The sequence below is a fragment of the Arvicola amphibius genome, chromosome 2 (genome assembly GCF_903992535.2).
Source record: "Arvicola amphibius chromosome 2, mArvAmp1.2, whole genome shotgun sequence".
NCBI lineage: Eukaryota > Metazoa > Chordata > Mammalia > Rodentia > Cricetidae > Arvicola > Arvicola amphibius.
Window position 1 is genome coordinate 127,581,354 of NC_052048.2, and position 23,479 is coordinate 127,604,832.

General features: G+C 40.7%; 2 protein-coding genes and 1 long non-coding RNA gene across 3 annotated transcripts in view; 2 read left to right on the top strand and 1 right to left on the bottom strand.

The window, feature by feature from the left end:
* The window catches only part of LOC119807294, a 31,900-nt gene extending 20,883 nt beyond the window's left edge, over positions 1-11,017 (top strand). The window contains exons 2-3 of the long non-coding RNA XR_005284302.1: positions 9,079-9,235; positions 10,700-11,017. This is a non-coding gene — a long non-coding RNA (uncharacterized LOC119807294). The remainder of the gene's footprint in view (positions 1-9,078; positions 9,236-10,699) is intronic.
* Positions 11,018-13,027: 2,010 nt separating this feature from the next.
* On the bottom strand, positions 13,028-14,002 carry LOC119807293 (glyceraldehyde-3-phosphate dehydrogenase-like). Its single transcript, XM_038319347.1, has one exon. It carries the CDS (start codon positions 14,000-14,002, stop codon positions 13,028-13,030), a length of 975 nt encoding a protein of 324 aa, XP_038175275.1.
* A 7,608-nt stretch (positions 14,003-21,610) lies between these two features.
* Positions 21,611-23,479, top strand: part of Srd5a2 (steroid 5 alpha-reductase 2) — a 25,266-nt gene continuing 23,397 nt past the window's right edge. Inside the window, exon 1 of the mRNA XM_042054550.1 lies at positions 21,611-21,624. Coding sequence (XP_041910484.1) covers positions 21,611-21,624 — 14 coding nt within the window. The remainder of the gene's footprint in view (positions 21,625-23,479) is intronic.

Below are 23,479 nucleotides of genomic sequence, written 5' to 3' on the forward strand. Positions count from 1 at the left end.
CGAGCAAGGGAGATCCTTCCATTTTCTGGTATCCTCTACAGTTTCTTTCTCCATAGAATTAAAGTTCTTGTCAAATAGATTTTTCACTTCCTTGGTTAGAGTTACCCCAAGATACTTTATGCTATTTTTGGCTATCGTGAAAGGTGATACTTCTCTGATTTCCTTCTCTGTTTCCATATCCTTTGAGTATAGGAGGGCAACTGATTTTTTGGAGTTGATCTTGTATCCTGCCATGTTACTGAAGGAGTTTATCAGCTGTAGGAGTTCTTTGGTGGAGTTTTTTGGGTCGCTTATGTACACTATCATATCATCTGCAAATAACGAAAGTTTAACTTCTTCCTTTCCAATTCGAATCCCCTTGATCCCCTTATGTTGTCTTATTGCTATTGCTAGAACTTCAAGCACTATATTGAAGAGATAAGGAGAGAGTGGACAGCCTTGTCGCGTTCCTGAATTTAGTGGGATGGCCTTGAGTTTCTCTCTGTTTAATTTGATGTTAGCTGTCGGCTTGCTGTAAATAGCCTTTATTATATTTAGGAATGACCCTTGTATCCCTAATCTCTCCAAGACCTTTGTCATAAAGGGGTGTTGAATTTTGTCAAATGCTTTTTCAGCATCTAATGAGATAATCATATGGTTTTTATCCTTCAGTTTATTTATATGATGTATTACATTGATAGATTTTTGTATGTTGAACCAGCCCTGCATCTCTGGGATGAAGCCTACTTGATCATAGTGGATAATCTTTCTAATGTGTTCTTGGATTCGGTTTGCCCGTATTTTATTGAGAATTTTTGCGTCAAAGTTCATGAGTGAGATTGGCCTGTAATTCTCTTTCTTGGTTGAGTCTTTGTGTGGTTTAGGTATCAGGGTAACTGTAACTTCATAAAAGGAATTTGGCAGTGACTCTTCTGTTTCTATATTATGAAATACCTTAAGGAGTATAGGTATTAGGTCTTCTTGGAAGTTCTGGTAGAATTCTGCATTGAACCCATCTGGTCCTGGGCTTTTTTTGGTAGGGAGGTTTCTGATAACAGTTTCTAATTCTTCGCCACTAACAGGACTATTTAGAGCATTTACCTGGTCCTGGTTTAACTTTGGTATGTGGTACTTATCTAAAAAAAAATGTCCATTTCTTTTACATTTTCCAATTTTGTGGCATACAGGCTTTTGTAGTAAGAACTAATGATTCTCTAAATTTCCTCTGTGTCTGTGATTATGTCCCCCTTTTCATTTCTGATCTTATTAATTTGTGTGTTCTCCCTCTGCCGTTTGATTAGTTTGGCTAGGGGTTTGTCAATCTTGTTGATTTTCTCCAAGAACCAGCTTTTTGTTTCATTGATTCTTTGGATTGTTTTCTGTGTTTCTATTTTGTTGAATTCTGCCCTCCGTTTGATTATTTCCAGTCTTCTACCCCTCCTAGGTGAATCTGCTTCTTTTTTTCTAGAGCTTTCAGGTGTGCTGTTAAGTCTCCAATGAGTGCTTTCTCCGTTTTCTTTAAGTGGGCACTTAGTGCTATGAATTTTCCTCTTAGCACTGCTTTCATAGTGTCCCATAGGTTTGAGTATGTTGTGTCTTTGTTTTCATTAAATTCAAGAAAGACTTTAATTTCTTTCTTTATTTCTTCCTTGACCCAGGTGTGGTTCAGTAGTTGACTGAGTTTGTAGGCTTTCTGGGGGTAGCATTGTTGTTGAATTTTAATCCATGGTGATCCGATAAGACGCAGGTGGTTACTAAATTTTTTTGTAACTGTGGAAGTTTTCTTTGTTACCGAGTATATGGTCAATTTTCGAAAAGGTTCCGTGAGCCGCAGAGAAGAAGGTATATTCTTTTCTATTTGGGTGGAATGTTCTATAGATGTCTGTTAAGTCCATTTGGTTCATTACCTCCATTAAGTCTTTTAATTCTCTGTTAAGTTTCTGTCTGATTGATTGATTGGTGAGAGAGGAGTGTTGAAGTCTCCTACTATTAATGTGTGTGGTTTGATGGCTGCCTTGAGTTCTAGTAATGTTTCTTTTATGTAAGTGGTTGCTTTTATATTAGGGGCATAGATATTCAGGATTGAGACTTCATTCTGAAGGATTTTTCCTGTTATCAGTATAAAGTGTCTCTTTCCATCTCTTCTGATTGATTTTAGTTTGAAGTCAACTTTGTTAGAAATTAGTATGGCCACACCCACTTGTTTCTTAGGTCCATTTGCTTGATAAACCTTTTCCCAATCCTTTACTCTGAGTAGTTGTCAGGACAAAAGGGCCAAGGTGGGGGCAGGGAGGGATGGAATATCACACAGTGAACCTGGCAGCACAATTTGAGGGAGCCCGCACTCCCTTGCAGGAATCCTCAGACCTGCCTGGAAGCCAGAGTCAGACCCCTTTTTGTGGATGGCCTTAGTACAGGAGCAGGACACCTGAATACACTAGGGAAGGCTTGGGAGATGCAGGAAAGTCTCATATCTTTTTTTTAAAATGACATGAGTTTCATTCCAAGAGCACAGACAACTTTGGAGGTTTTTGAGGGTGTAGAATGGATGTGCTCACAGATGTCCTCATATTCACCCAGGACCTTTTGCTGTGCCCCTCTCTGGCTAATTCTTATATCTTAAATTATCCATTTCTATTAGTCTGTCTATCACCATGTGACTGTGGCTTACCTGGTATAGTTCTGTCCAATGTCTGATTCTGGTGGGGCTATATGGCTTCTTCTTGATTTTACCTCCTTTCTCTACATATCTTTTCCAGCCTGGCTATATTCTGTTAAGCCATTGGGCAAAAGCAACTTCTTTATTCATTAACTAATAAAAGCAACACATATATTGAAGTTCTTCCCACACCATATTTCCTCTATCTTATCTTCAACACCTGAGATTCTCTCTTCCATCTCTTGTATTCTGCTGTTTATGCTTGCATTTATGATTCCTGATTATTTACACATATGTACCATTTCCAGAGTTGTGTGTGTGTGTGTGTGTGTGTGTTTGTGTTCATTCATCTCCATTTGTGGGTACACATGTGAGCATGGAGGCCAGATAACAACTTTGATGTTGTTCCTGAAGTGCTTTTCTTCTCTTTCTTTCTCCTTTGGGGCAGGGTCTTTCATGGGGCTGGAACTTTCTGAGTAAGCTAAGCTAGCTGGCTAGAGAGTCCCAGGCACCTGCCTATCTCTGCCTTCCCAGAGCCAGAATTACAATTGTAGACCACTATGCTTTGCTTTTATTTTTTTTAAAAATGCTTTCTGGGAATTGAACTCAGACCTCCATGTTTGCAAAGCAAACCTTTTACCAACTGAGCTATTTCTCTAAGCCCACCATGCAGCTTTAAAAAAACTATCTTATTTTTTTGTGTGTGTGTGTGGGTGAAGAGAGGACGCAAGTATGGAATCAGTTTTCTCTTTTTGTCTTCACGTGGGACTTAAGGAATAGAACTTAGGTTGTCTGACTCTCTTCAGTGAAGTACCTTTGCCAGCCCGACAGTATCTCTTTAGTTTTAGATTCTATCCATTTTATCAAACTTTGTCAGTCCAATGCTTGGTAATTTATTTCAAAGCCCTCACATATAACTCTTAACTAGACACCAAGCAAATGAGGAAGACTGTATGTTAACATTTCACAGACAGGCATGCCAGGACTAGCATTGCAAGAATGCTCTACTTGGTCAGTAGTTGTTTAGGAAGCTCTGCTTGAAGACAAAATGGCTCTGTTAGCCATTCCCCCATAGCTTTCTGTTGGGGGATATTCTATTACACTGTGAACCCAGAGTGTGCATTTGCATTAATTAAATAAAATTAACCTTGGGTCAGGAGGCTGCATTAGCAACTAGCTGACAGAAAATATTCACAGCGCTTAAGAGGGCATCTGGGAGAGATAGAGAGACACAGGAAGTAGTAGGGTGGGCTTTAGAATGGCACATATTTTTCTAGTTTGGCAAAGCAGAAGTTTGAGTCTTCCATGGATGCCAGCAAGGGGAGAGAGTTAGCTAGTTGTTCTGAAGGCTCTCTGAGCTAGCAGGTTTTCACCCCAGTCTTTGAATCTTGGGTCTTATTCATATTTAGAATGCTAGAGATTTCTTTAAAGCTACCTGTAGCATTAGTGATAGAACTAGTACCTGTGGGAACAGAATTATTGCCACACTGCAGCCTAAAGGGCAAGGCTGCTGCTAGAGAACCAGACCAGTAACTGTGTAGTCACAATTGCTGGCTGTGATAGTAGTAGTTAAAACAATCACTTTCCCCAGCCCTCTATCTCTGAAGGGCCATTCTGAGTAAGACTCACATCCCACATGGCCTTGGCAGAGTTGTCTTTGTTTCATATGAGTAAAACTGTCCATAAAAGGTTCATTGAATGGCATGTGTATCAAGAGCAGTGTCTCTAATACAGCAGGCTTCTAGTACTGATCATCCCACCTTCAGAGCAAGCTGGGGGCATGGGGACAAGAATGTACAGATGTAGCACATAATACTCTCAATATCACTTCACCAGTTGGTGACACAAGATCTCAGAGGTACATGCTGATGTGTTTTTAGTTTCAAACACATTCTGGATACAAGTTAGGATTTCTCATGGTTCATTCGTCATTAGGAAAACAATGATAGGATGTCAAGGCTAACCAATGTGACAGCAAGTAAACAAAGCTCCAGAGGAAGATACATATTCCAAGGTAACTCCACAGAACCTGCCTGTCTGCCCCACCCAGTGCCTGTGTCAAACATGGCCTTTGGACTTTCCAGAGTTATTTTGAAAGCTTCTTGGCTTGGCTGTTCTTCTAGATGGGAAATGGAAATGTCACTAGCTAGGAAGTCACCTCACCTGTGGCTCTCTAAGCATCCTCTAATGTATCTCCACTACCAATGTATTAGAGAGTTTGAGAAATCCTGAGACCATGACCTACTATGAGACAACTGCTCTGTGTTTGGAATGCACTTCTCTCTGCCATGGCTTGCCTCTGGGAAAAGAAGAGCAGTGTGAATTGCTTTCCAGAGAAGAACTACTTGAGTTCCTCCCTTGTTGGGTTGCTCCTCGGGGTCATGCTCATTTTGGCCTTGTATGGTCAGATTAACATTGCTAGTCCTTTACTCTGAAACCATGGAGACCCCTCCTGATGATTAAGCCAGTTCAAGTTCCTGGGTGATGCTGTGTCTCTGGTTACTAAGCCCAGCACTGAAACTTGGTTTTGGAGCAGAGGTTCCAGATGTCTACTCCTGAGGCCATGTCCATCTTTGTGGTGTTTTCACTGTGGGCTACTAGCTGTTGGTACCAGGCCATCAATTGTTATTTTTAGAATGGGAAAGACTCTCTTATTCTCTGTCTTAAAAATTGTCAAAAATAACATTTGTTCCACGAAGACATTACAATGGCAAACAATTTTTTTTTTATTTGTATCCAAGTAGCAAAGCAAAACTTGGTAGCATTTTGGTCCTCATTATTTTCTAAAAAAAATTAAATTTAGTTGTGAAATTAAAAAAAAAATCTGTGACCACTGTTTTTGGTGTTCTAAGGGAAAATTAATCCCTGAGGCCCTCAATTAGGTGTTTTTTTTTTTTTTATGTTAGAAGAGAGGAGGGTGCCAGGTGATGGTAGTGCATACCTTTAATTCCAGCACTCAGAGGCAGAGACAAGCAGATCTCTGTGAGTTTGCGGCCAGCCTGGTCTACAAAGTGAGATCCAGGACAGGCTCCAAAGCTACACAAAAACTCTGCCTTGAAAAACCAGAGCTCATTGCCTCTAAACACTATGCTCCTCTTCACTACATGGCTTGTTCTTTCCTGAACATTCTTCTGGCCCTAGCCTTAACCTAGTTTCCTTATTGTGCTTCCTGCTTTCTTGAAGAACACAGTGAACTTGACCCAGGGGCACCAGGGTCTATGTCCACCCCCGTGGCTCACATACTTTGATGTTTTCCGCCTGACTAAATGGCCTGTTCACTCTTCAGGACACAGAAGGGGGTTGTCTCTGGTTTTTCCTACTGATATTTTTGGCTATGTAGTTAGGAGAAAGGATTACATTTAAAATATGAATATCTCATGGAGTAGATTCTAGTTTGGTAACATATTTTGAAAGGTCTGCATACCCCTCAAAAAATCTTGCAGAAATATCTTAAGAAATACCATATCTTAAGTCCTCAGTGATTTTCTAATGCTCCTCCAGAAAAAAAAAAACCAAACAAAACAAAACATTTAACTGGTGTCACTTGGAAATGGTAGAAAACTGGTATAGGTTAATAGAATGGTGTAGCCCACGGTCATGAAAGAATTTATTTGACCACCTTCATTTCATATAACATATCCTAGGGCCCTGGAGGAATGGGACTGGGCAGGTAGGTTTCAATGCAAGCATGATACAGTGTCAATATTCATTAGGGCTGTGTCTATTTTAAACTACTTAGGTTTCCATTCTTAGTGGATTAGGCTGCTGGTGAGGTTTAATATGTATGTGAGTTTAATATGTTGTCTATCAAGGACAGGAGGGCAATGGAGCGTAAAGGAGACAATAGGGGCTAAAGGAAGATACTGCACACAGACACAAAGCTTCCCTGCCTCAACATTCTGTCCAAGGCTAACTGTGAGGGTAGACATTGAGTCTGCCCCTAACATTTGCGGAACTGGGTAAGAATCAGGTTGAAATCCTGATTTCATATTTCTAGATATTAAAAAGTTAGAAGTCAAGCCAATAACATATTATATAAAATGTGTCCTATGCTCTTAACTTTATAAATACTTAGCAGTCTACATCATTTGTGGGTTCTGTGCTGTTACATCTGCCTACTTGTTTAACTTTACTCATAGCTTTGAAACAAGTAGGCACAGCACACAAGCCCATGGTCGCTCATAACCACAGAGTGATAAACAGTTGAATTGCCTAAGTGCGCACTTCCATTCTAGGGCAGCATGGTGGACTCTGCCTTCTTGTTCCAGATCTCTCACAGTTGCAGACATATCCTTCATGTGGTACTTTAAAAATATTCACTTATTTAAAATATATGTGGGTGTACCTGGGTATATGTATGGGTATCATAAACACACAGAAACTAGTGGAGTCAGACAGGGTATCAGGTCCCTTGGAATTAGAGTTACAGGCACTTTGAGTCTCTATATATGGATGGATGCTTGGAATTGAACCTAGGTCCCCTGCAAAATCAGCTAAACCTATAGAGTCATCTATGTTAGCTGTTCTTGGTTGTCACCTTGGCTATATCTGGAATGAAGTATAATCCAGAAACAGAGGGATACTTGTGATCTTGGTCTTGAGATCAACATGTCTTTGATCTGAATCTTGGGGCTGAATGACACACATCTTTAGTCCAGAGGTGGGAAGGCACACCTATAATCTGGGCCACACTGTCTGCTGGAAGCCTACATAAGGACAAGGGAAGAAGGAAGGGGTCATTCTTCACATGTTTGCCTTGTCAACACATCCATTCCTTACTGGCATTGGAGCCTTCTTCTTTGGAATCCCAGATGACCAGCTGAGACACCCCACTTCATTAGACTGAGCAACTACTTGGTTTAAGAGGTCCTTCTGTTTGTGTGTTGCTTTCATTGGTTAATGAATAAAGAAACTGCCTTGGCCTATTTGATAGGACAAAACTTAGGTAGGCAAAAAAGACAGAACTAAATGCTGGGAGGAAGAAAGGCAGAGTAGGAGAGACACCATGGAGCTGCCAGAGACAGACATGCCAAATTTTACCTGGTAAGCCACTGCCATGTGGCGATACACAGATTAATAGAAATGGGTTAAATTAAGATGTAAAAATTAGCCAATAAGAAACTAGAGCTAATGGGCTAACAGTGTTTTAATGAATACAGTTTCTGTGTGGTTATTTTGGGGCTAAGCTAGCCAGGCAGCCAGGATGAACAAGCAGCCCCTTTTTGTAACAACTACTAGATTCTTGGACTTTCCATTCACAGCTCGTCATTGTACTGTAGCCTATAAGTCATTTCAATAAATTCATATATATACACATAAAAATTCATTCTCTAAGTTCTGTGACTCCAGAGAAGCCCGACTAACACACCATCTTCCTAGCATTTCATGTGGTCCTTTGATGCCATGCTCTCCTGATTGTTTTTATTGGTTTATATCATTGTTGAAAACAGCCCTGAAGCCTAGTACTGAAGAGCTGTTAAGTATTCCTTTGTACAGGAAGGCTATGTGCCTCATGAAGAAATTACTCAGGCATAGGTTATATTGGTATTGGCACCGAATTCACTGTTTACTGGGTCAAAAAACAAAGGTGTTTTGAAGCAGAACACACCAAATGAGACCCTATATTGATTAGTTGACAAAAACAGAAGTTCAGATTCAGTGTTAGTCATTTCAAAAAATGTGGACCATCAAGCCCTGTAGAAACCTAAGCCTGCATTTCTCTTTAGGGCAGGATTCCAAGTTCACTAACTCTGTGTTAACAGTGGTTACACAGAACACATGTGTTACAAGAAGTGGCCTAACCTTTGAGGTGACAGAATTGAAAAATATATATTGAACTAGCATTTATATCTGATTGACACATACCAAAATATCAATGCTCACCAAATATTAGTTATTAATACTATCTTATTCATGCATGCCTACATCAAAGCCTGTGATAGTTGGTAAATATTGACACATACAATTCATTACTTGTTATAGATTTCATTTCACCAAAATCACTATTTAAATACTCTCAGTCAATATTTTTTTACCTGATTGTGTACTTACCCACCCCAGTTGTGTTCTATAAAAAGTGAAGATAAACATATTTAAAACTGTAATCATGCCTTTAACACCAGTACTTGGGAGGCAGAAGCAGGTGGATCTCAATGAGTTCAAGGCCAGCCTGGTCTACAAAGCAAGCTCCAGGACAGGAGAAACCCTGTCTCAAAAAACCAAAACCAACAAACAGAAAAACCTGTAATCACACAGAAGTAATATGTTTTTGCCAGAATCCTGTTGCCTGGGAGATACTCTCCCATGAGTTGTTGGCCGGGAAGCCTCCAGAGACTCACAAAACAATACAGGATATTACCACTGTCGTGGTTGTGCACCAGAACAAGACAGCTAAACTAGATACTATTACCAAAGAATACACACCCTTTTTATTTCCTCAGGACACGGAGAAATCAAGCTAGAACTGAGCCGACAGCTTCCTCTCTTCTCACTAGTGTTCGTAGTTTTGGAAAGTGTTATACACACTGCTGGAGGAGACAAGTGATCCATAGCATCACCCAGCGGTGGATCTTGTATGTCACAATGATGAGCTGTCAGGTGAGACATGCATACTGGTGTCGTAGTTGAATGGATCTTCATAGTTTGTATGAGCGCAATAGTTGTGCGAATCTTCTGGGGTTAATCAACTGCTGTCCAGTTGAGGCTCATTCCACAGAAAGGACTACATGCCTGGTATTCTTTTTCTTTTTTTCTCTTTCTTTTTTGAGACAAGGTTTTTCTGTAGCTTTGGAGCATGTCATGGAACTCCTCTGCAGACCAGGCTGGTCTTGAACTCACAGAAATCTGCTTGTCTCTGCCTGCCGAGTGCTGGGATTAAAGGCATGTGCCACCACAGCCTGACTGCACCACTACAGCCCAGTGCCTGGTATTCTTTTTACCATGCATGGTCAAAAACTCTGACTAGGGAGGTCACAGGCCCCAGGAAAATTCAGTAAAATACAATAGATTTGTTTACATACTCCAAAAATACATGCGATAGCTCATAAAGAACAATCATAAAAAACAAGTAATAGTAAGTACAGGGGGAAACACGGTTAATTTAGTTTTAAAGATATGTAAATTTTGGTAGTTTAAATTAATGTGTTTCCTTCATCTTTTCCGTTCACTCAAAACTGTTCTTGATTATTTTATTTCTTATATGTTACAGGCAAAAATTGTGTCAAATATAGATGGATAAAAATTAAAAGAGGGCAGATTCAGATCATGATGGCAAATAATTCTCATCTGATCCATGAGTTTCTTCTGTAATAGACTTACTAGCTATTCCTCTCTCCTGAAGACTGTTATCCTCCCTACTAGGATAACATCTAGGTCAGATCTCAGGAATGAGTCTTCCTCACTGCGAGGGACATACTGTATTATTTAATAAATGATGTGTGGCCTCTACATGCACAAAATGTGATGCTTGGCAAACAGGGAACTCTGAACAAAAGTTCCAAGAAGGAAAGCACACCTTCAAATGGAAACTTCCGTAAGGCTGGGTAACTAACTGACAAGAGCTGCAGTGACAACGAAGAGTTGGGATGTGGCAGGTCTAAGGTCTAATCACAATTTATTTTGGGTTATCTTTAGCTCCCTAAGTAGTCATTCCTTCCACATCTTCGGGTGGACCTAACATCCATGACTAACAGATAAAAACATTCTGGAAGGTATTAGCAAAGCTGCGGTTTCCACCGACTGAAAGGCGAGCATCAGCACATGGTGTCTGAGTTTACAGTCAATATTTCCCTGCCTTGCAATAACCACCTACTTAATGTCCCCACTAATAGACTTGAAAAGCGCTTTGATCTTTCTATTTTCTTTGTTCTGTTGCTATAAACTGCTTCCATGTTGGGACAGGAATAGGACACCACATCTGTGTCCCCAGGCCATGGTCACTCATATTTGGCTCCAGAATAAACTGTCTGTTATCCCCATTGAGGTGAGAGCTGTGTTTTTACATTTTGTTGCGATAACCATGACCAAAAATTATTCACAGTTTATTTTTGACTTACTGTTCAGGAGGGTGAGTCCACAATTGCAGGGGAGGCATGGCCAAGGGAGGCCAGAGAAGGAAGACGAGAGATCACATCTCAACCACATGCAGAAAGCAGCATTGTAAGAACTGGAAGTGGGGTAAGACTACAAATTTCCAAAGTCCATCTGCAGTTCTCCAAGGAAGGCTCCCATGCAAAACTATCCTAGACAGTGCCACCAGCTGGGGACCAAATGTTGAAATACATGAGTCTATTGGTGGACATTTCTCATTCAAACCACCACACTATATAAATTTGAGAGATATCAACATTAAATCCATAACATATGGACTAAAGGTTAAGAATATTGCTTGGCAGTGGAGGTACATGCCTTTAATTCCAGCACTCAGGAGACAGAGGCAGGTGGATCTCCATGAGTTTGAGGCCAGCCTGTCTCAAACTCTCTCTGTGTGTGTAGACGTGCACACGTTATGTGTCTTGTAATTACTCAAATACATTCTGATTTGTTAGATTTTTTAAGCCCATGTTTTTATTATGTATCCATCTTTTTTTTCCAGCAGATTATTTTATATTACTTTATAAATAATACCAATCAAAATTTCCACTTCCTCACCTTCTCCCACTTCCCTCCCTCTCCCTCCCTCCCCTTCCCACTCCAGTCCTAAGAGAGGGCAGGGTTGCCCTGTGGGAAGTCCAAGGCCCTCCATGCTCCATCCAGGCTTAGGAAGGTATGCATCCAAATAGAATAGGATCCCAAAAAGTACATGAAGTACAGACAAATCCCAGTGCCATTCTCATTGGCTTCTCAGTCTGCCCCAATTGTCAGCCACATTCAGAGGGTCCAGTTTGATTCCATGCTTGTTCAGTCCCAGTCCAGCTGGATTTGGTGAGCTCCCATTAGATCAGGCACACTGTCTTAGTTAATGGACCAACCCCTCATGGTCCAGACTTCCTTGCTCATATTCTCCCTCCTTCTGCTCTTCAACTGGACCTTGGGAACTCAGTCCAGTGCTTCAATGTGGGTCTCTGTCTCTATCTCCATCTGTCCCCGTATGAAGGTTCTATGGTGATATTCAAGGTAGTAATCAGTCTGACTACAGGACAAGGCCAGTTCAGGCACCCTCTCCTCTACTGCCCAGGATCCTAGCTGGGATCATCCCCATGGACCCCTGGGAACCCCTCCAGAGCCAAGGCTTCCTTAATTATCTCCTTCCCTGGTCCCATATCTGTCCTTCTTCCATCTCAACCATCCCATTCCCTCAAGCTCTCCCCATCCTCCCCTTCTCCCTTTTCTCTCCCCTCTCCCCTTCTCCCCACCCCAGCCCCACCCCCATGCTCCCAACTTTTGCCTGGTGATCTTGTCTGCTTCCAATTTCTAGGAGGATCTATATATGTTTTTCTTTGGGTTCACATTATTACTTAGCTTCTCTAGGATTGTGAACTAAAGGCTCAATGTTCTTTGTTTTATGGCTAGAATCCACTAATGAGTGAGTACATGCCATATTCATATTTTTGGGTCTGGGTTATCTCACTCAGGATGGTGTTTTCTATTTCCATTCATTTACATACAAAATTTAAGATGTCATTGTTTTTACTGCTGAGTAGTACTCTAATGTGTAGATGTGCCACAATTTCTTTATCCATTCTTCCATTGAGGGGCATCTAGGTTGTTTTCAGGTTCTGGCTATTTCAAATAATGCTGCTATGAATATAGTTGAACAAATGCTTTTGTAGTATGATTGGGCATCTCTTGGGTATATTCCCAAGAGTGGTATTGCTGGATCCTGAGGTAGGTTGACTCCCAATTTTCTGAGAAACCACCACACTGATTTCCAAAGTGGTTGCACAAGTTTGCGTTCCCACCAGCAATGGATGAGTGTTCCCCGTACTCCACATCCTCTCCAGCATAGGCTATCATTGTTGTTTTGGATTTTAGCCATTCTGACAGGTGTAAGATGGTATCTCAAAGTTGTTTTGATTTGCATTTCCCTGATTGCTAAGGAGGTTGAACATGACCTTAAGTGTCTTTTGGCCATTTGAACTTCTGTTGAGAATTCTCTGTTCAGTTTAGTACCCCATTTTTAAAAATTAGGTTATTTAGAACTTTAATGTCTAGTTTTTTGAGTTCTTTTTTTGAGGGGTGCAATGAACTTTATTGATGGTATTCAAGAGAGTAGGGCTCCGTAAGCCCCTCCTGCTATTCTGGGGGTCTGGGATGGAAACTGTGAGGGAGATGCTCAGTGTCAAGGGTTGAGTTAGGACAGGGACTGCTCAGCAGCCTAGGGCCTCTCTATTGCTGTGTCCTTGCTGGGATGGGTGGTCCAGGGCAGGCTTCTTACTCCTTGGAGGCCATTTAGGCCATGAGGTCCACCACTCTGTTGCTGTAGCCAAATTCATTATTGTACCAGGAAATGAGCTTCACAAAGTTGTCATTGAGAACAATGCCAGCCCCAGCATCGAAGGTGGAAGAGTGGGAGTCACTGTTAAAGTCACAGGAGACAACCTGGTCCTCAGTGTAGCCCAGGATGCCCTTTAGTGGGCCCTCAGATGCCTGCTTCACCACCTTCTTGATGTCGTCATACTTGGCAGCTTTCTCCAGGCGGCATGTCAGATCCACGAGGGACACATTGGGGGTAGGAACACAGAGGGCCATGCCCATGAGCTTCCCATTCAGCTCTGGGATGACTTTGCCCACAGCCTTGGCAGCGCCAGTGGATGCAGGGATGACGTTCTGGGCAGCGCCATGGCCGACTTGCCACAGCTTCCCAGAGGGGCCATCCACAGTCTTCTGGGTGGCCGTGATGGCATGGACTGTGGTCATGAGCCCTTCTACGATGCCAAAGTTGTCATTGATGACCTTGGCCAAGGGGGCCAAGCAGTTGGTGGTGCAGGAAGCATTGCTGACAATCTTGAGGGAATTGTCATACTTGTCATGGTTCATACCCATCACAAACATGGGGGCATCTGCAGAAGGGGCGAAGATGATGACCCTTTTGGCTCCACCCTTCAAATGAGCCCCAGCCTTCTCCATGGTGGTGAAGACACCGGTCGACTCCACAACATACTTGGCGCTGGCATCACCCCATTTGATGTTGGCGGGATCTTGCTCCTGGAAGATGGTGATGGCTTTCCCGTTGATGACAAGCTTCCCATTCTCAGCCTTGACTGTGCCTTTGAACTTGCCATGGGTGGAGTCATACTGGAACATGTAGACCATGTAGTTGAGGTCGATGAAAGGGTCATTGATGGCAACAACGTCCACTTTGCCAGAAGTGAAGGCAGCCCTGGTAACCAGGCATCCAAATCCGTTCACTCCGACCTTCACCATCGTGTCTCTGGAATGAGGCTGGCACTGCACGAAGAAAACTGGCTACCTCTAGAACAGGGAGGAGCAGAGCTTTTTGAGTTCTTTATATATTTTGGAGATCAGACCTTTGTCTGATGTGAGGTTGGTGAAGATCTTCTTCCATTCAGTAGATTGCCTTTTTGTCTTAATGACTGTATCCTTTGCTTTACAGAAGCTTCTCAGTTTCAGGAGGTCCCAATTATTCATTGTTGTCTGTACTACTGGGGTTATACAAAGGAAGTGGTCTCCTGTGCCCATGTATTGCAGGCTACTTCCCACTTTCTCTTCTATCAGGTTCAGTGTGGTTGGATTTATATTGAGGTCTTTTATTCATTTGGACTTGAGTTTTGTGCATGGTGATAGACATGGATCTATTTTCATTCTTCTACAGGTTGACATCCAGTTATGCCAGCACCATTTGTTAAATTTTCTTCCATTGTATAATTTTAGTTTCTTTGTTAAAAATCAGGTGTTCATAGGTTTGTGGATTAATATCCAGGTCTTCAATTTGATTCCATTGGTCAACATCTCTGTTTTTATGACAATACCAAGCTGTTTTCAATACTGTAGCTCTGTAATAGAGTTTGATGTCAGGGATGGTAATGCCTCCAGAAATTCTTTTATTGTATAGATTGCTTTGGCTATCCAGGGTTTTTTTGTTTTTCCATATAAAGTTGATTATTGTTCTCTCAAGGTCTGTGGAGAATTTTGTTGGGATTTTGATGGGGATTGCATTGAATCTATAGATTGCTTTTGGTAGAATTGCCATTTTTACTATGTTGATCCTACCAATCCAAGAGCATGGGAGATCCTTCCATTTTCTGGTATCCTCTTCAATTTCTTTCTTCAAAGACTTAAAGTTCTTGTCAAATAGATCTTTCACTTCGTTGGTTAGTGTTACCCCAAGATACTTTATGCTATTTGTGGCTATCATGAAAGGTGATGTTTTTCTGATTTCCCTCTCCATTTCTTTATCCTTTGTGTATAGGAGGGCTACTTAATTTTCTTTGAGTTGCTCTTGTATCTTGCCACATCACTGAAGGTATTTATCAGCTGTAGGAGTTCTCTGGTACAGCTTTTTGGTCACTTATGTACACTATCATATCATCTGCAAATAACGAAAGTTTGACTTCTTCCTTTCCAATTTGAATCCCTTTGATCTCCTTATGTTGTCTTATTGCTATTGCTAGAACTTCAAGCACTATGTTGAAGAGATATGGAGAGAGTGGACAGACTTGTCATGTTCCTGATTTTAGTGCAATTGCTTTGAGTTTCTGTCCATTTAATTTGATGTTAGCTGTCAGCTTGCTGTATATTGCTTTTATTATATTTAGATACGATCCTTGTATCCCTAATCTCTCTAAGACCTTTATCAATAAAGGGGTGTTGAATTTTGTCAAATGCTATTTTTGGCATATAATGAAATGATCATAATGAAATGATCATATGTTTTTTTCTTTAAGTTTATTTATATGATGATTACATTGATAGATTTTTGTATGTTGAACCAGCCCTGCATCTCTGGGATGAAGCCTACTTGATCATAATGCATGATATTTTATGTGTTTTTGGATTTGGTTTGCCAATATTTTATTGAGAATTTTTGCATTGATATTCATGAGTGAGATTGGCCTGTAATTCTCTTTCTTGGTTGAGTCTTTATGTGGTTTTGGTATCAGGGTAACTGTAGCTTCGTAAAAAGAGTTTGGCAATGATTCTTCTGTTTCTATTATATGGAACACATTAAAGAGTATAGGTATTAGCTCTTCTTGGAAGTTCTGGTAGAATTCTGCACTAAAACCATCTGGCTTTGGGGTTTTCTTGGTTGGGAGGTTTTTGGTGACAGCTTCTATTTCCTCTCAACTTATAAGTTTATTTAAATTGTTCACCTGGTCTTGATTTAACTTTGGTATATTATATTTATCTAAAAAAATGTTAATTTCTTTTACATTTTCCAATTTTGTGGCATACAGGCTTTTGTACTAAGACCTAATGATTCTCTGAATTTCCTCAGTGTCTGTTGTTACGTCCCCTTTTTCATTTATGATCTTGTTAATTTGAGTATTCTCTCTCTGCCTTTTGATTAGTTTGGATAGGGGTTTGTCAGTCTTGTTGATTTTCTCAAAGAACCAGCTCTTTGTTTCCTTGATTCTTTGGATTGTTTTCTGTGTTTCTATTTTGTTGATTTTAGCCCTCAGTTTGATTATTTCCAATCTTCTACTCCTCCTGGGTGAGTCTGCATCTTTTTTCTAAAGCTTTCAGGTGTGCTGTTAAGTCTCTAATGTGAGCTTTCTCTGTTTTCTTTATGTGGGCACTTAGTGCTATGAACTTTCCTCTTAGCACTGCTTTTATAGTGCCCCATAGATTTGGGTATGTTGTGTCTTCATTTTTATTGAATTCAGGGAAGACTTTAATTTCTTTATTTCTTCCTTGACCCAGTGGTGGTTCAGTAGTTGACTGTTCAGTTTCCATGAGTTTGTAGGTTTTCTGGGGATGGAATTGTTGTTAAATTCTAACTTTACTTCATGGTGATCCGATAAGATGCAGGTGGTTACTCCAATTTTTTTGTATCTGTGGATGTTTGCTTTGTTACCGAGTATGTGATAAATTTTCAAGAAGCTTTCATGAGATGTTGAGAAGAAGGTATATTCTTTCCTGTTTGGATGGAATGTTCTATAGATGTCTGTTAAGTCCATGTGATTCATTACATCTGTTAGTTCTCTTATTTCTCTGATAAGTTTCTGTCTTGTTGACCTGTCCATTGGTGAGAGAGGAGTGTTGAAATCTCCTACTATTAGTGTGTGCGGTTTGATGTGGGATTAGAGTTCTAGTAATGTTTTATTTACATATGTGGGTGCTTTTAGAATAGGGGCATAGATATTCAGGATTGAGACTTCATCTTGATGAATTGTTTCTGTTATGAGTATAAAGTGTCCTTCTCCATCTCTTCTGATTGATTTGAGTTTGAAATAAATTTTGTTAGATATTAGGATAGCCACACCCGCTTGTTTCTTAGGTCTATTTGCTTGGAAAACCCTTTTCCACCCCTTTACTCTGAGGTAGTATCTGTCTTTGAGGTTGAGGTGTATTTCTTGTAAACAGCAGAATGTTGGGTCCTGTTTTCATATCCATTCCCTTAACCTGTGACTTCTATCTATCTATCTATCTATCTATCTATCTATCTATCTATCTATCTATCTATCTATCTATCTATTTATTCATTTATTATGTATACAATATTCTGTCTTCTGTGTATGCCTTCAGGCCAGAAGAGGGCACCAGACCCCATTATACATGGTTGTGAGTCACCATGTGGTTGCTGGGAATTGAACTCAGGACCTTTGGAAGAGCAGGCAATGCTCTTAACCTCTGAGCCATCTCTCCAGCCCCAACCTGTGACTTTTTATAGGTGAATTGAGTCCATTGATATTAAGCTATATTAATGACCAGTGGTTGTTAATTCCGATTATTTTTTTGGTGGTAGTGTTTGTGTGTTTACCTTCTTTGAGTTGTGTTGGTGGGGGGTTGTCAGATGTCTGTGCTATTGTGGGTGTTGTTGGCTTCCTTAGGTTGAGGTTTTCCTTCTAATACTTTTTGTAAGGCTGGATTTGTGGATACGTATTATTTAAATCTGTTTTTGTCATGGAATATCTTGTTTTCTCAATTGATGGTGAAAGAAAGCTTTGCTGGATATAGTAGTTTGGGCTTGCATCCATGGTCTCTTAGTGTCTGCAGCACATATGTCCAAGACCTTCTGGCTTTCATGGTTTCCATTGAGAAGTCAGGTGTAATTCTGATAGGTTTACCTTTATATGTTACTTGACCTTTTTCCTTTGCAGATCTGAACATTCTTTCTTTATTCTGTATGTTTTGTGTTTTGAATATTATATGGCAAGGGAATTTTTTTGATCCAGTCTATTTGGTGTTCTGTAAGCTTCTTGTAACTTCATAGGAATATCCTTCTTTAGGTTGGGAAAGTTTTCTTCTATAATTTTGTTGAATATATTTTCTGGACCTTTGAGCTGGAATTCTTATCCTTCTTCTACTTCTATTATTCTTAGGTTTGGTCTTTTCATGGTGTCCCAGATTTCCTGGATGTTTTGTGTTAAGGATTTGTTGGATTTGCTGTTTTCTTTGATCAATGAGTCTAGTTCTTCTGTAGTATCTTAAGTGCCTGAGATTCTTTCTTCTATCTCTTGTATTCTGTTGGTTATACTTGTCTCTGTAGTTCCTGTTTGTTTACCCAGATTTTCCATATCCAGCCATCCCTCGGTTTGTGTTTTCTTTATTACTTCCATTTCAGTCTTCAAGTCTTGAACTGTTTCCTTTATCTGTTTGATTGCTTTTTCTTGGTTTTCTTGGGTATATCTGAAGGATTTATTAATTTCTTCTAACTTTTTGTTTGTCTTCTCTTCCATTTCTTTATGGGAGTTTTTCACTTCCTGTTTAAGGGTCTCCATCATTTTCATAAGGTTACATTTAAAGTCGATTTCTTCTACTTCTTCTGGGTTAGGATGTTCAAGTCTTCCTGTTGCATGTTTGCTGGATTCTGGTGAATCACGTTGCTTTTCAGGATGTTGGAGGAATTCTTGCATTGGTGCCTGCCCATCTCTTCCTTCAAATGAGGCCAGCAGAGTCTTGGCGTCTTGTTCCAATCTTTGCTGTGGCTGACTGTGTACTTGAGAATTTTCTTGGTCTGCCCTCTCCTAGATCCCCTCAGCACTGGAGCAGGCTCTCAGATCCCCTCTGCCTTGAAGCAGGCTGTGTTGGGGGATCCAAGGACCTTGCAGATGAAAAGGCCGGCTTGGGGGACAGGATGGAATGGGGTAAAGAAAGCCAGCATCAGGAAACTCACCCCACTAGATGGCCAGAAAAGCTTAAGGAATTGGAGGGGACCTAGATTCAGTCCCCCAGGACTGTCCGGCCATGTGGCCACTTACTCACCTCTTAGCTATCCATCTTTTAGCTAGAATTTTTTTTACCATTTCTTTATTTTATATTAATTTATATTTATTATATATATTATATATATTATATATTATATATATATTAATTATATTTAATTATAGTCATTAATTCTTTTAGATTTTTTATTGAAAGATATTTTTTTCATTTATTGAATAATATTTTATTGAATATAGAAAAAGTTCTAGACTGATGTTTTTTATTTATCATTAAAACATTTAATTTTTAAAATTTAAGTATATTACACATACCTTCATGAGCTTGTGAGAACCACATTATGACTGCTTATCTTCCATAATTTTTTTGTTTTGGTAAAAATCTATCTTCAAGTTAATTTTACTTTCTTTTAAAAGTATCATTGTTTTATTCTTTGACAACTTTATAATACATGCAATGTATCTTGATCCTAAGTACCCCCTCTACCTCCACGCATCCAATACATCCCTCTCCCACCTGTATGTCCTTTCCTAAGAAACATCTTTATAACCCACTGAAAGCAGTTAGTGCAGCTTGCTGGAATACTGATGGGTCTTGTGTAGGCAGCCATCACTACAGTGAGCTCATGAGTGCAACGTCCATGTTGTGTCCAGAACGCAGCATCCCATGACACTTCTCTGCTGTGGGAGAATGCTCTTGTACCTGTAAATATTTGTCACTTGTATTGGTTTAATAAAACACTGATTGGCCAGTAGCCATACAGGAATTATAGGTGGGGTGACCAGACCAGGAGAATTCTTGGAAGAGGAAAGGCTCAGTTTCCACTCAGACACAGAGGAAGCAAGATTAAAATGTTGCACTGAGAAAAGGTACCAAGTCATATGGCTAAACACAGATAAGAATTATGGGTTAATTTAAGTTGTAAGAGCTAGTTAATAATAAGCCTGAGCTAATAGGCCAACCAGGTTATAATTAATGTAGGCCTTTGTGTATTTCTTTGGGACTAAACTTACTACAGGACCTGGTGAGACAAAAACTTCTGGCTACATTCTTCCCCATTTTCCAGTTCTTGGATTCTTTTCTCCCCATCTTTTAGGATATTCCCTTAATCTTGTGAGGGTTACTCCAATTTAGAGGTGAGCACTGACTAACCTGGAACTCACTCTGTAGACCAAGCTGGCTTTGAACTCACAGAGATCCGTCTGCTTCTGCAAGAATTGTTATCAGAGGTCTACATTATCATGCTTTTTCAGGTTTGAACTTTTATTGAGCCATTTTTGGTATTTTTTTAATGGGGGTGTGTGGAAGAGTGCAATTTTTAGTTGTTTTAAAAACATAAAACTTGTGTTCTTACACTGCCATGAGCCTTTGAGGATAAGGTATGAAATTTTATGATTTAGTGATGTTTGTGTCAAGTTGAGCAAGGGTAAACTTCAGGTTAGTTTTCACTGTTAATGCGACTGCTTATAGAATCATCTAGATGATGCACCCCTGGGCAAACCTATGAGGGTGTTTCAGAGGGGTTTAATTAAGGAAGGAAGACCCACCCTGAATGTAGCCAACAGTATCCTACAGGCTTGGGTCCTGGACTGAATAGAAAGGGAAGAAAAGAGAAAGAAAGCCAAGTACCACTGTTCATTTGTGTTTCCTAACTGCCATGCAATGTGATCAGCCACCTCATACCCTGACATAATGAACTATACTTTAGATTGTGAGATTAAATTATCATCTTCTTTCTTAGATTGCTTTTTTGTCACTTGTAATGAATACACTCTTTTAAGGGAATGCTGCACATTGAGAATAAACAGTTTGGAACTATTTGCAACAATGTGGATCACACACACACACACACACACACACACACACACACACACACACCAAACAACACTAACCATGCCTTGATGACAAGGCAGGAGTTACTCTTCTCAGAGAAAGATAATTCTTTGAAATTTTAAATGGCTATAATATGCCCTTCATGGGCAAACCGAAACATCCTTTTTTGGGGCTTTCATGTTTGGGATACTATATGCCAGTTTTAATTATCCTAGGGTCAAGAAACAGCCAGCCAGGGTCAGCCTCTGTATTCCTGATCTACTGGACATAAAATAGTCTTCCTTATTCTGCCTCATCTCTTTAGTCTTGATGCTTCCTGTTGGGCCCTGCTGTTTCTTGGGGAGTCTTGTATGGCATGCTGTGCCTCCTGTTTCTAAGGACCTAAGAATGCCAACTTTTCCTCTCATGATCATCATTTCTGTGTCTCTGTGTCTTACAATCACTGAGAAAAATAAATTCCAAGTGCCATTAAAACACTCACAAAAGCAAATACTGTCTGATCCCATTTAAATGAAGTTCAGAAGCAGAAAAGGCTCATTTATGGTATTTGAAGTGAATAAGGTAGTGGTTTATTCTGTGAGAGGGTGGAGGGAGGCGGGAGGGCAGCCTCTGTAATGAAGATTTTTCTCTTGACCTAGGTACAGGTTCTGAGAACACATTTCCTTTATGAGAACCAATCAAGCTTGACATTTGCAATTTTATCCCCTCTTTTGTGTATCTAATGCATACAGTTGCTTTTTGGATTCAATTCTCGTCTTATATCTCTTTGCCCTTTGCTGTGTAACTTTGTAATAAATCTTCTGCTCCTACAATGGAAATGAATCAGCCATGTGATTTGATCTGGCCAATAGAATGATGAGGAAGCAAGAGTATGTTGGGTCTTGACCTGTGCCTCAATAGGTCTTATGTGTGTGTGTGTTTTTTTTTAAGTGATTGTATTTTATTGGCATTACTTAGAGTGGTGGGTCTAGCACACTCATCCCAGGAGAGGGCCTGGGCTAAGGCTCCTTCCTGATCAAAGTGCCCTGAAGCCGTGCTCTGAGGTTTCCACAGAGGAATGCATCCACAAAGGCAGCATCAGCTAAGCTCAGCCTGGATCAGCCACTCTCTGCCAACCCACAGACACACAGGCTAATGGTTTTATCATGCAATTGACTTTAAGTGTGGGTTATTTATTGGCAAAAAGTTGCTGTAGGTGTGGGGATAAAAAGGACAGTGAACTCACATTTGGCAAAGTTTTATAAAGGGAGAGGATGAAACTGAGATGAGACTTTTCATTCTTTCAAAGTTATTTCATTGCGCTGATTTGGAAAACAACCCCAATGTTCTGATTATGACGCCATGACATCCATGGCTCCCTGACTCAACAAACCAACCTCCTAAGGCGGCTCTGGCTCCTGAAGGTAAAGAAGAGGTAACAGCCCAAACCCAGAGAGAAATTTGGGTAGAATGAAGGAGAAGATAAATGGGTAAAATTTGAAGTCTTTCTTTGAAAGGCATCTAAGTGGAGTTTCTAGCAGGGAGAAAGTGGGATTTTGACAGTTGGGTTTTCTGCTGGCAATCTAGATTTATGCATCTTTAAGGGGCCGGTAGGAACTGAGAAGTTAGTGATGAACGTACAGAAGACCAGTGTCCACACTGCAGGAAACTGCTGAGATATTGATGCTTGGTTATTCCATGCAGAGTGCTTATCTTAGGATTTTATTGCTGTGAAGAACCACCATGATCACTGCCACTCTTATAAAGGAAATCATGTCGCTGGGGCTGGCTTATAGTCCAGAGATTTAGTCCATTATCATCACGGTGAGAAGCCTGGTGGCTTGTAGGCAGACATAGTGCTGGAGAGGTAGCCAAGAGTTCTAGATCCACAGGCAGCAGGAAGAGAGAGTGAGCCACTGGGCCTGGCCTCGAAGTCCACCCCCCCCCCCCAGTGACACATTTCCTCCAATAAGGCCACACCTCCCTATTTCGCCACTCCCTATGGACCCGTTGGGACCATTTTCATTCAAGCCAGCACAGAGCTCCAGTCAGTCTGGGTGTTTTCTGCGTGCTGATCATTTTCAAATAAACATGGTTATTTGTTTTATTTTGAATGCAGCAGGGTGATTTTACTACTTCTTGGTCAGCAAGAAGAGGATGTCCTGTATCACTAAAGAATCTCCGTCTGTCACATATCCCAGTGGGGAAGAAACTTCTCTAACTTGGAGCAGACTGGGATGTGCATCCTTTTGAGTAGTCCCCGGACTGGCTGGAGTGGATGGGGAAGTGAGAATGATTCTGCAGTCGGTGAGGTGAAATTAAGGGGAGAGAAAGATCCCAGTGAGTGGAGAGAGAAAAGGGGGGAAAGCCTGGTGAACAGTACCTCCGAGGGAACCAGAGGGGAAAATAGGTGTAAAGTAACCAGAGAATGTTGAGACCAAAGATTGGAGACTGAAGGAAAACAGCAAGTGGGAAGAGAAGACGGGCCAAAATAGAGGGCAGAGGCGGAAAAGGAAGGAGGGAGAGAGGAAGAAAAAGCAGCCAAGAAAGACTGGTGCTGAAGCAAGAAAAGGTAGAGAATACAAGAGCTGCGGGCTGTCTGGAGGTTGAGGGGAAGAGTGAGAAAAGGGCAAACACAAGCGGAAAAGAACCGTTCCCGTGTGCGAAGGCTGGGCGATCCAGAAGAGCATCCTCACCAACCTATTGTACCCCCACTCAAGAGCTTCAGAAGTGGGAAAGGCTCTC

What these genes read in the sequence shown, in the direction of transcription:
- LOC119807293 (XM_038319347.1), bottom strand. Translation starts at nt 14,002, where the DNA reads ATGGTGAAGGTCGGAGTGAACGGATTTGGATGCCTGGTTACCAGGGCT.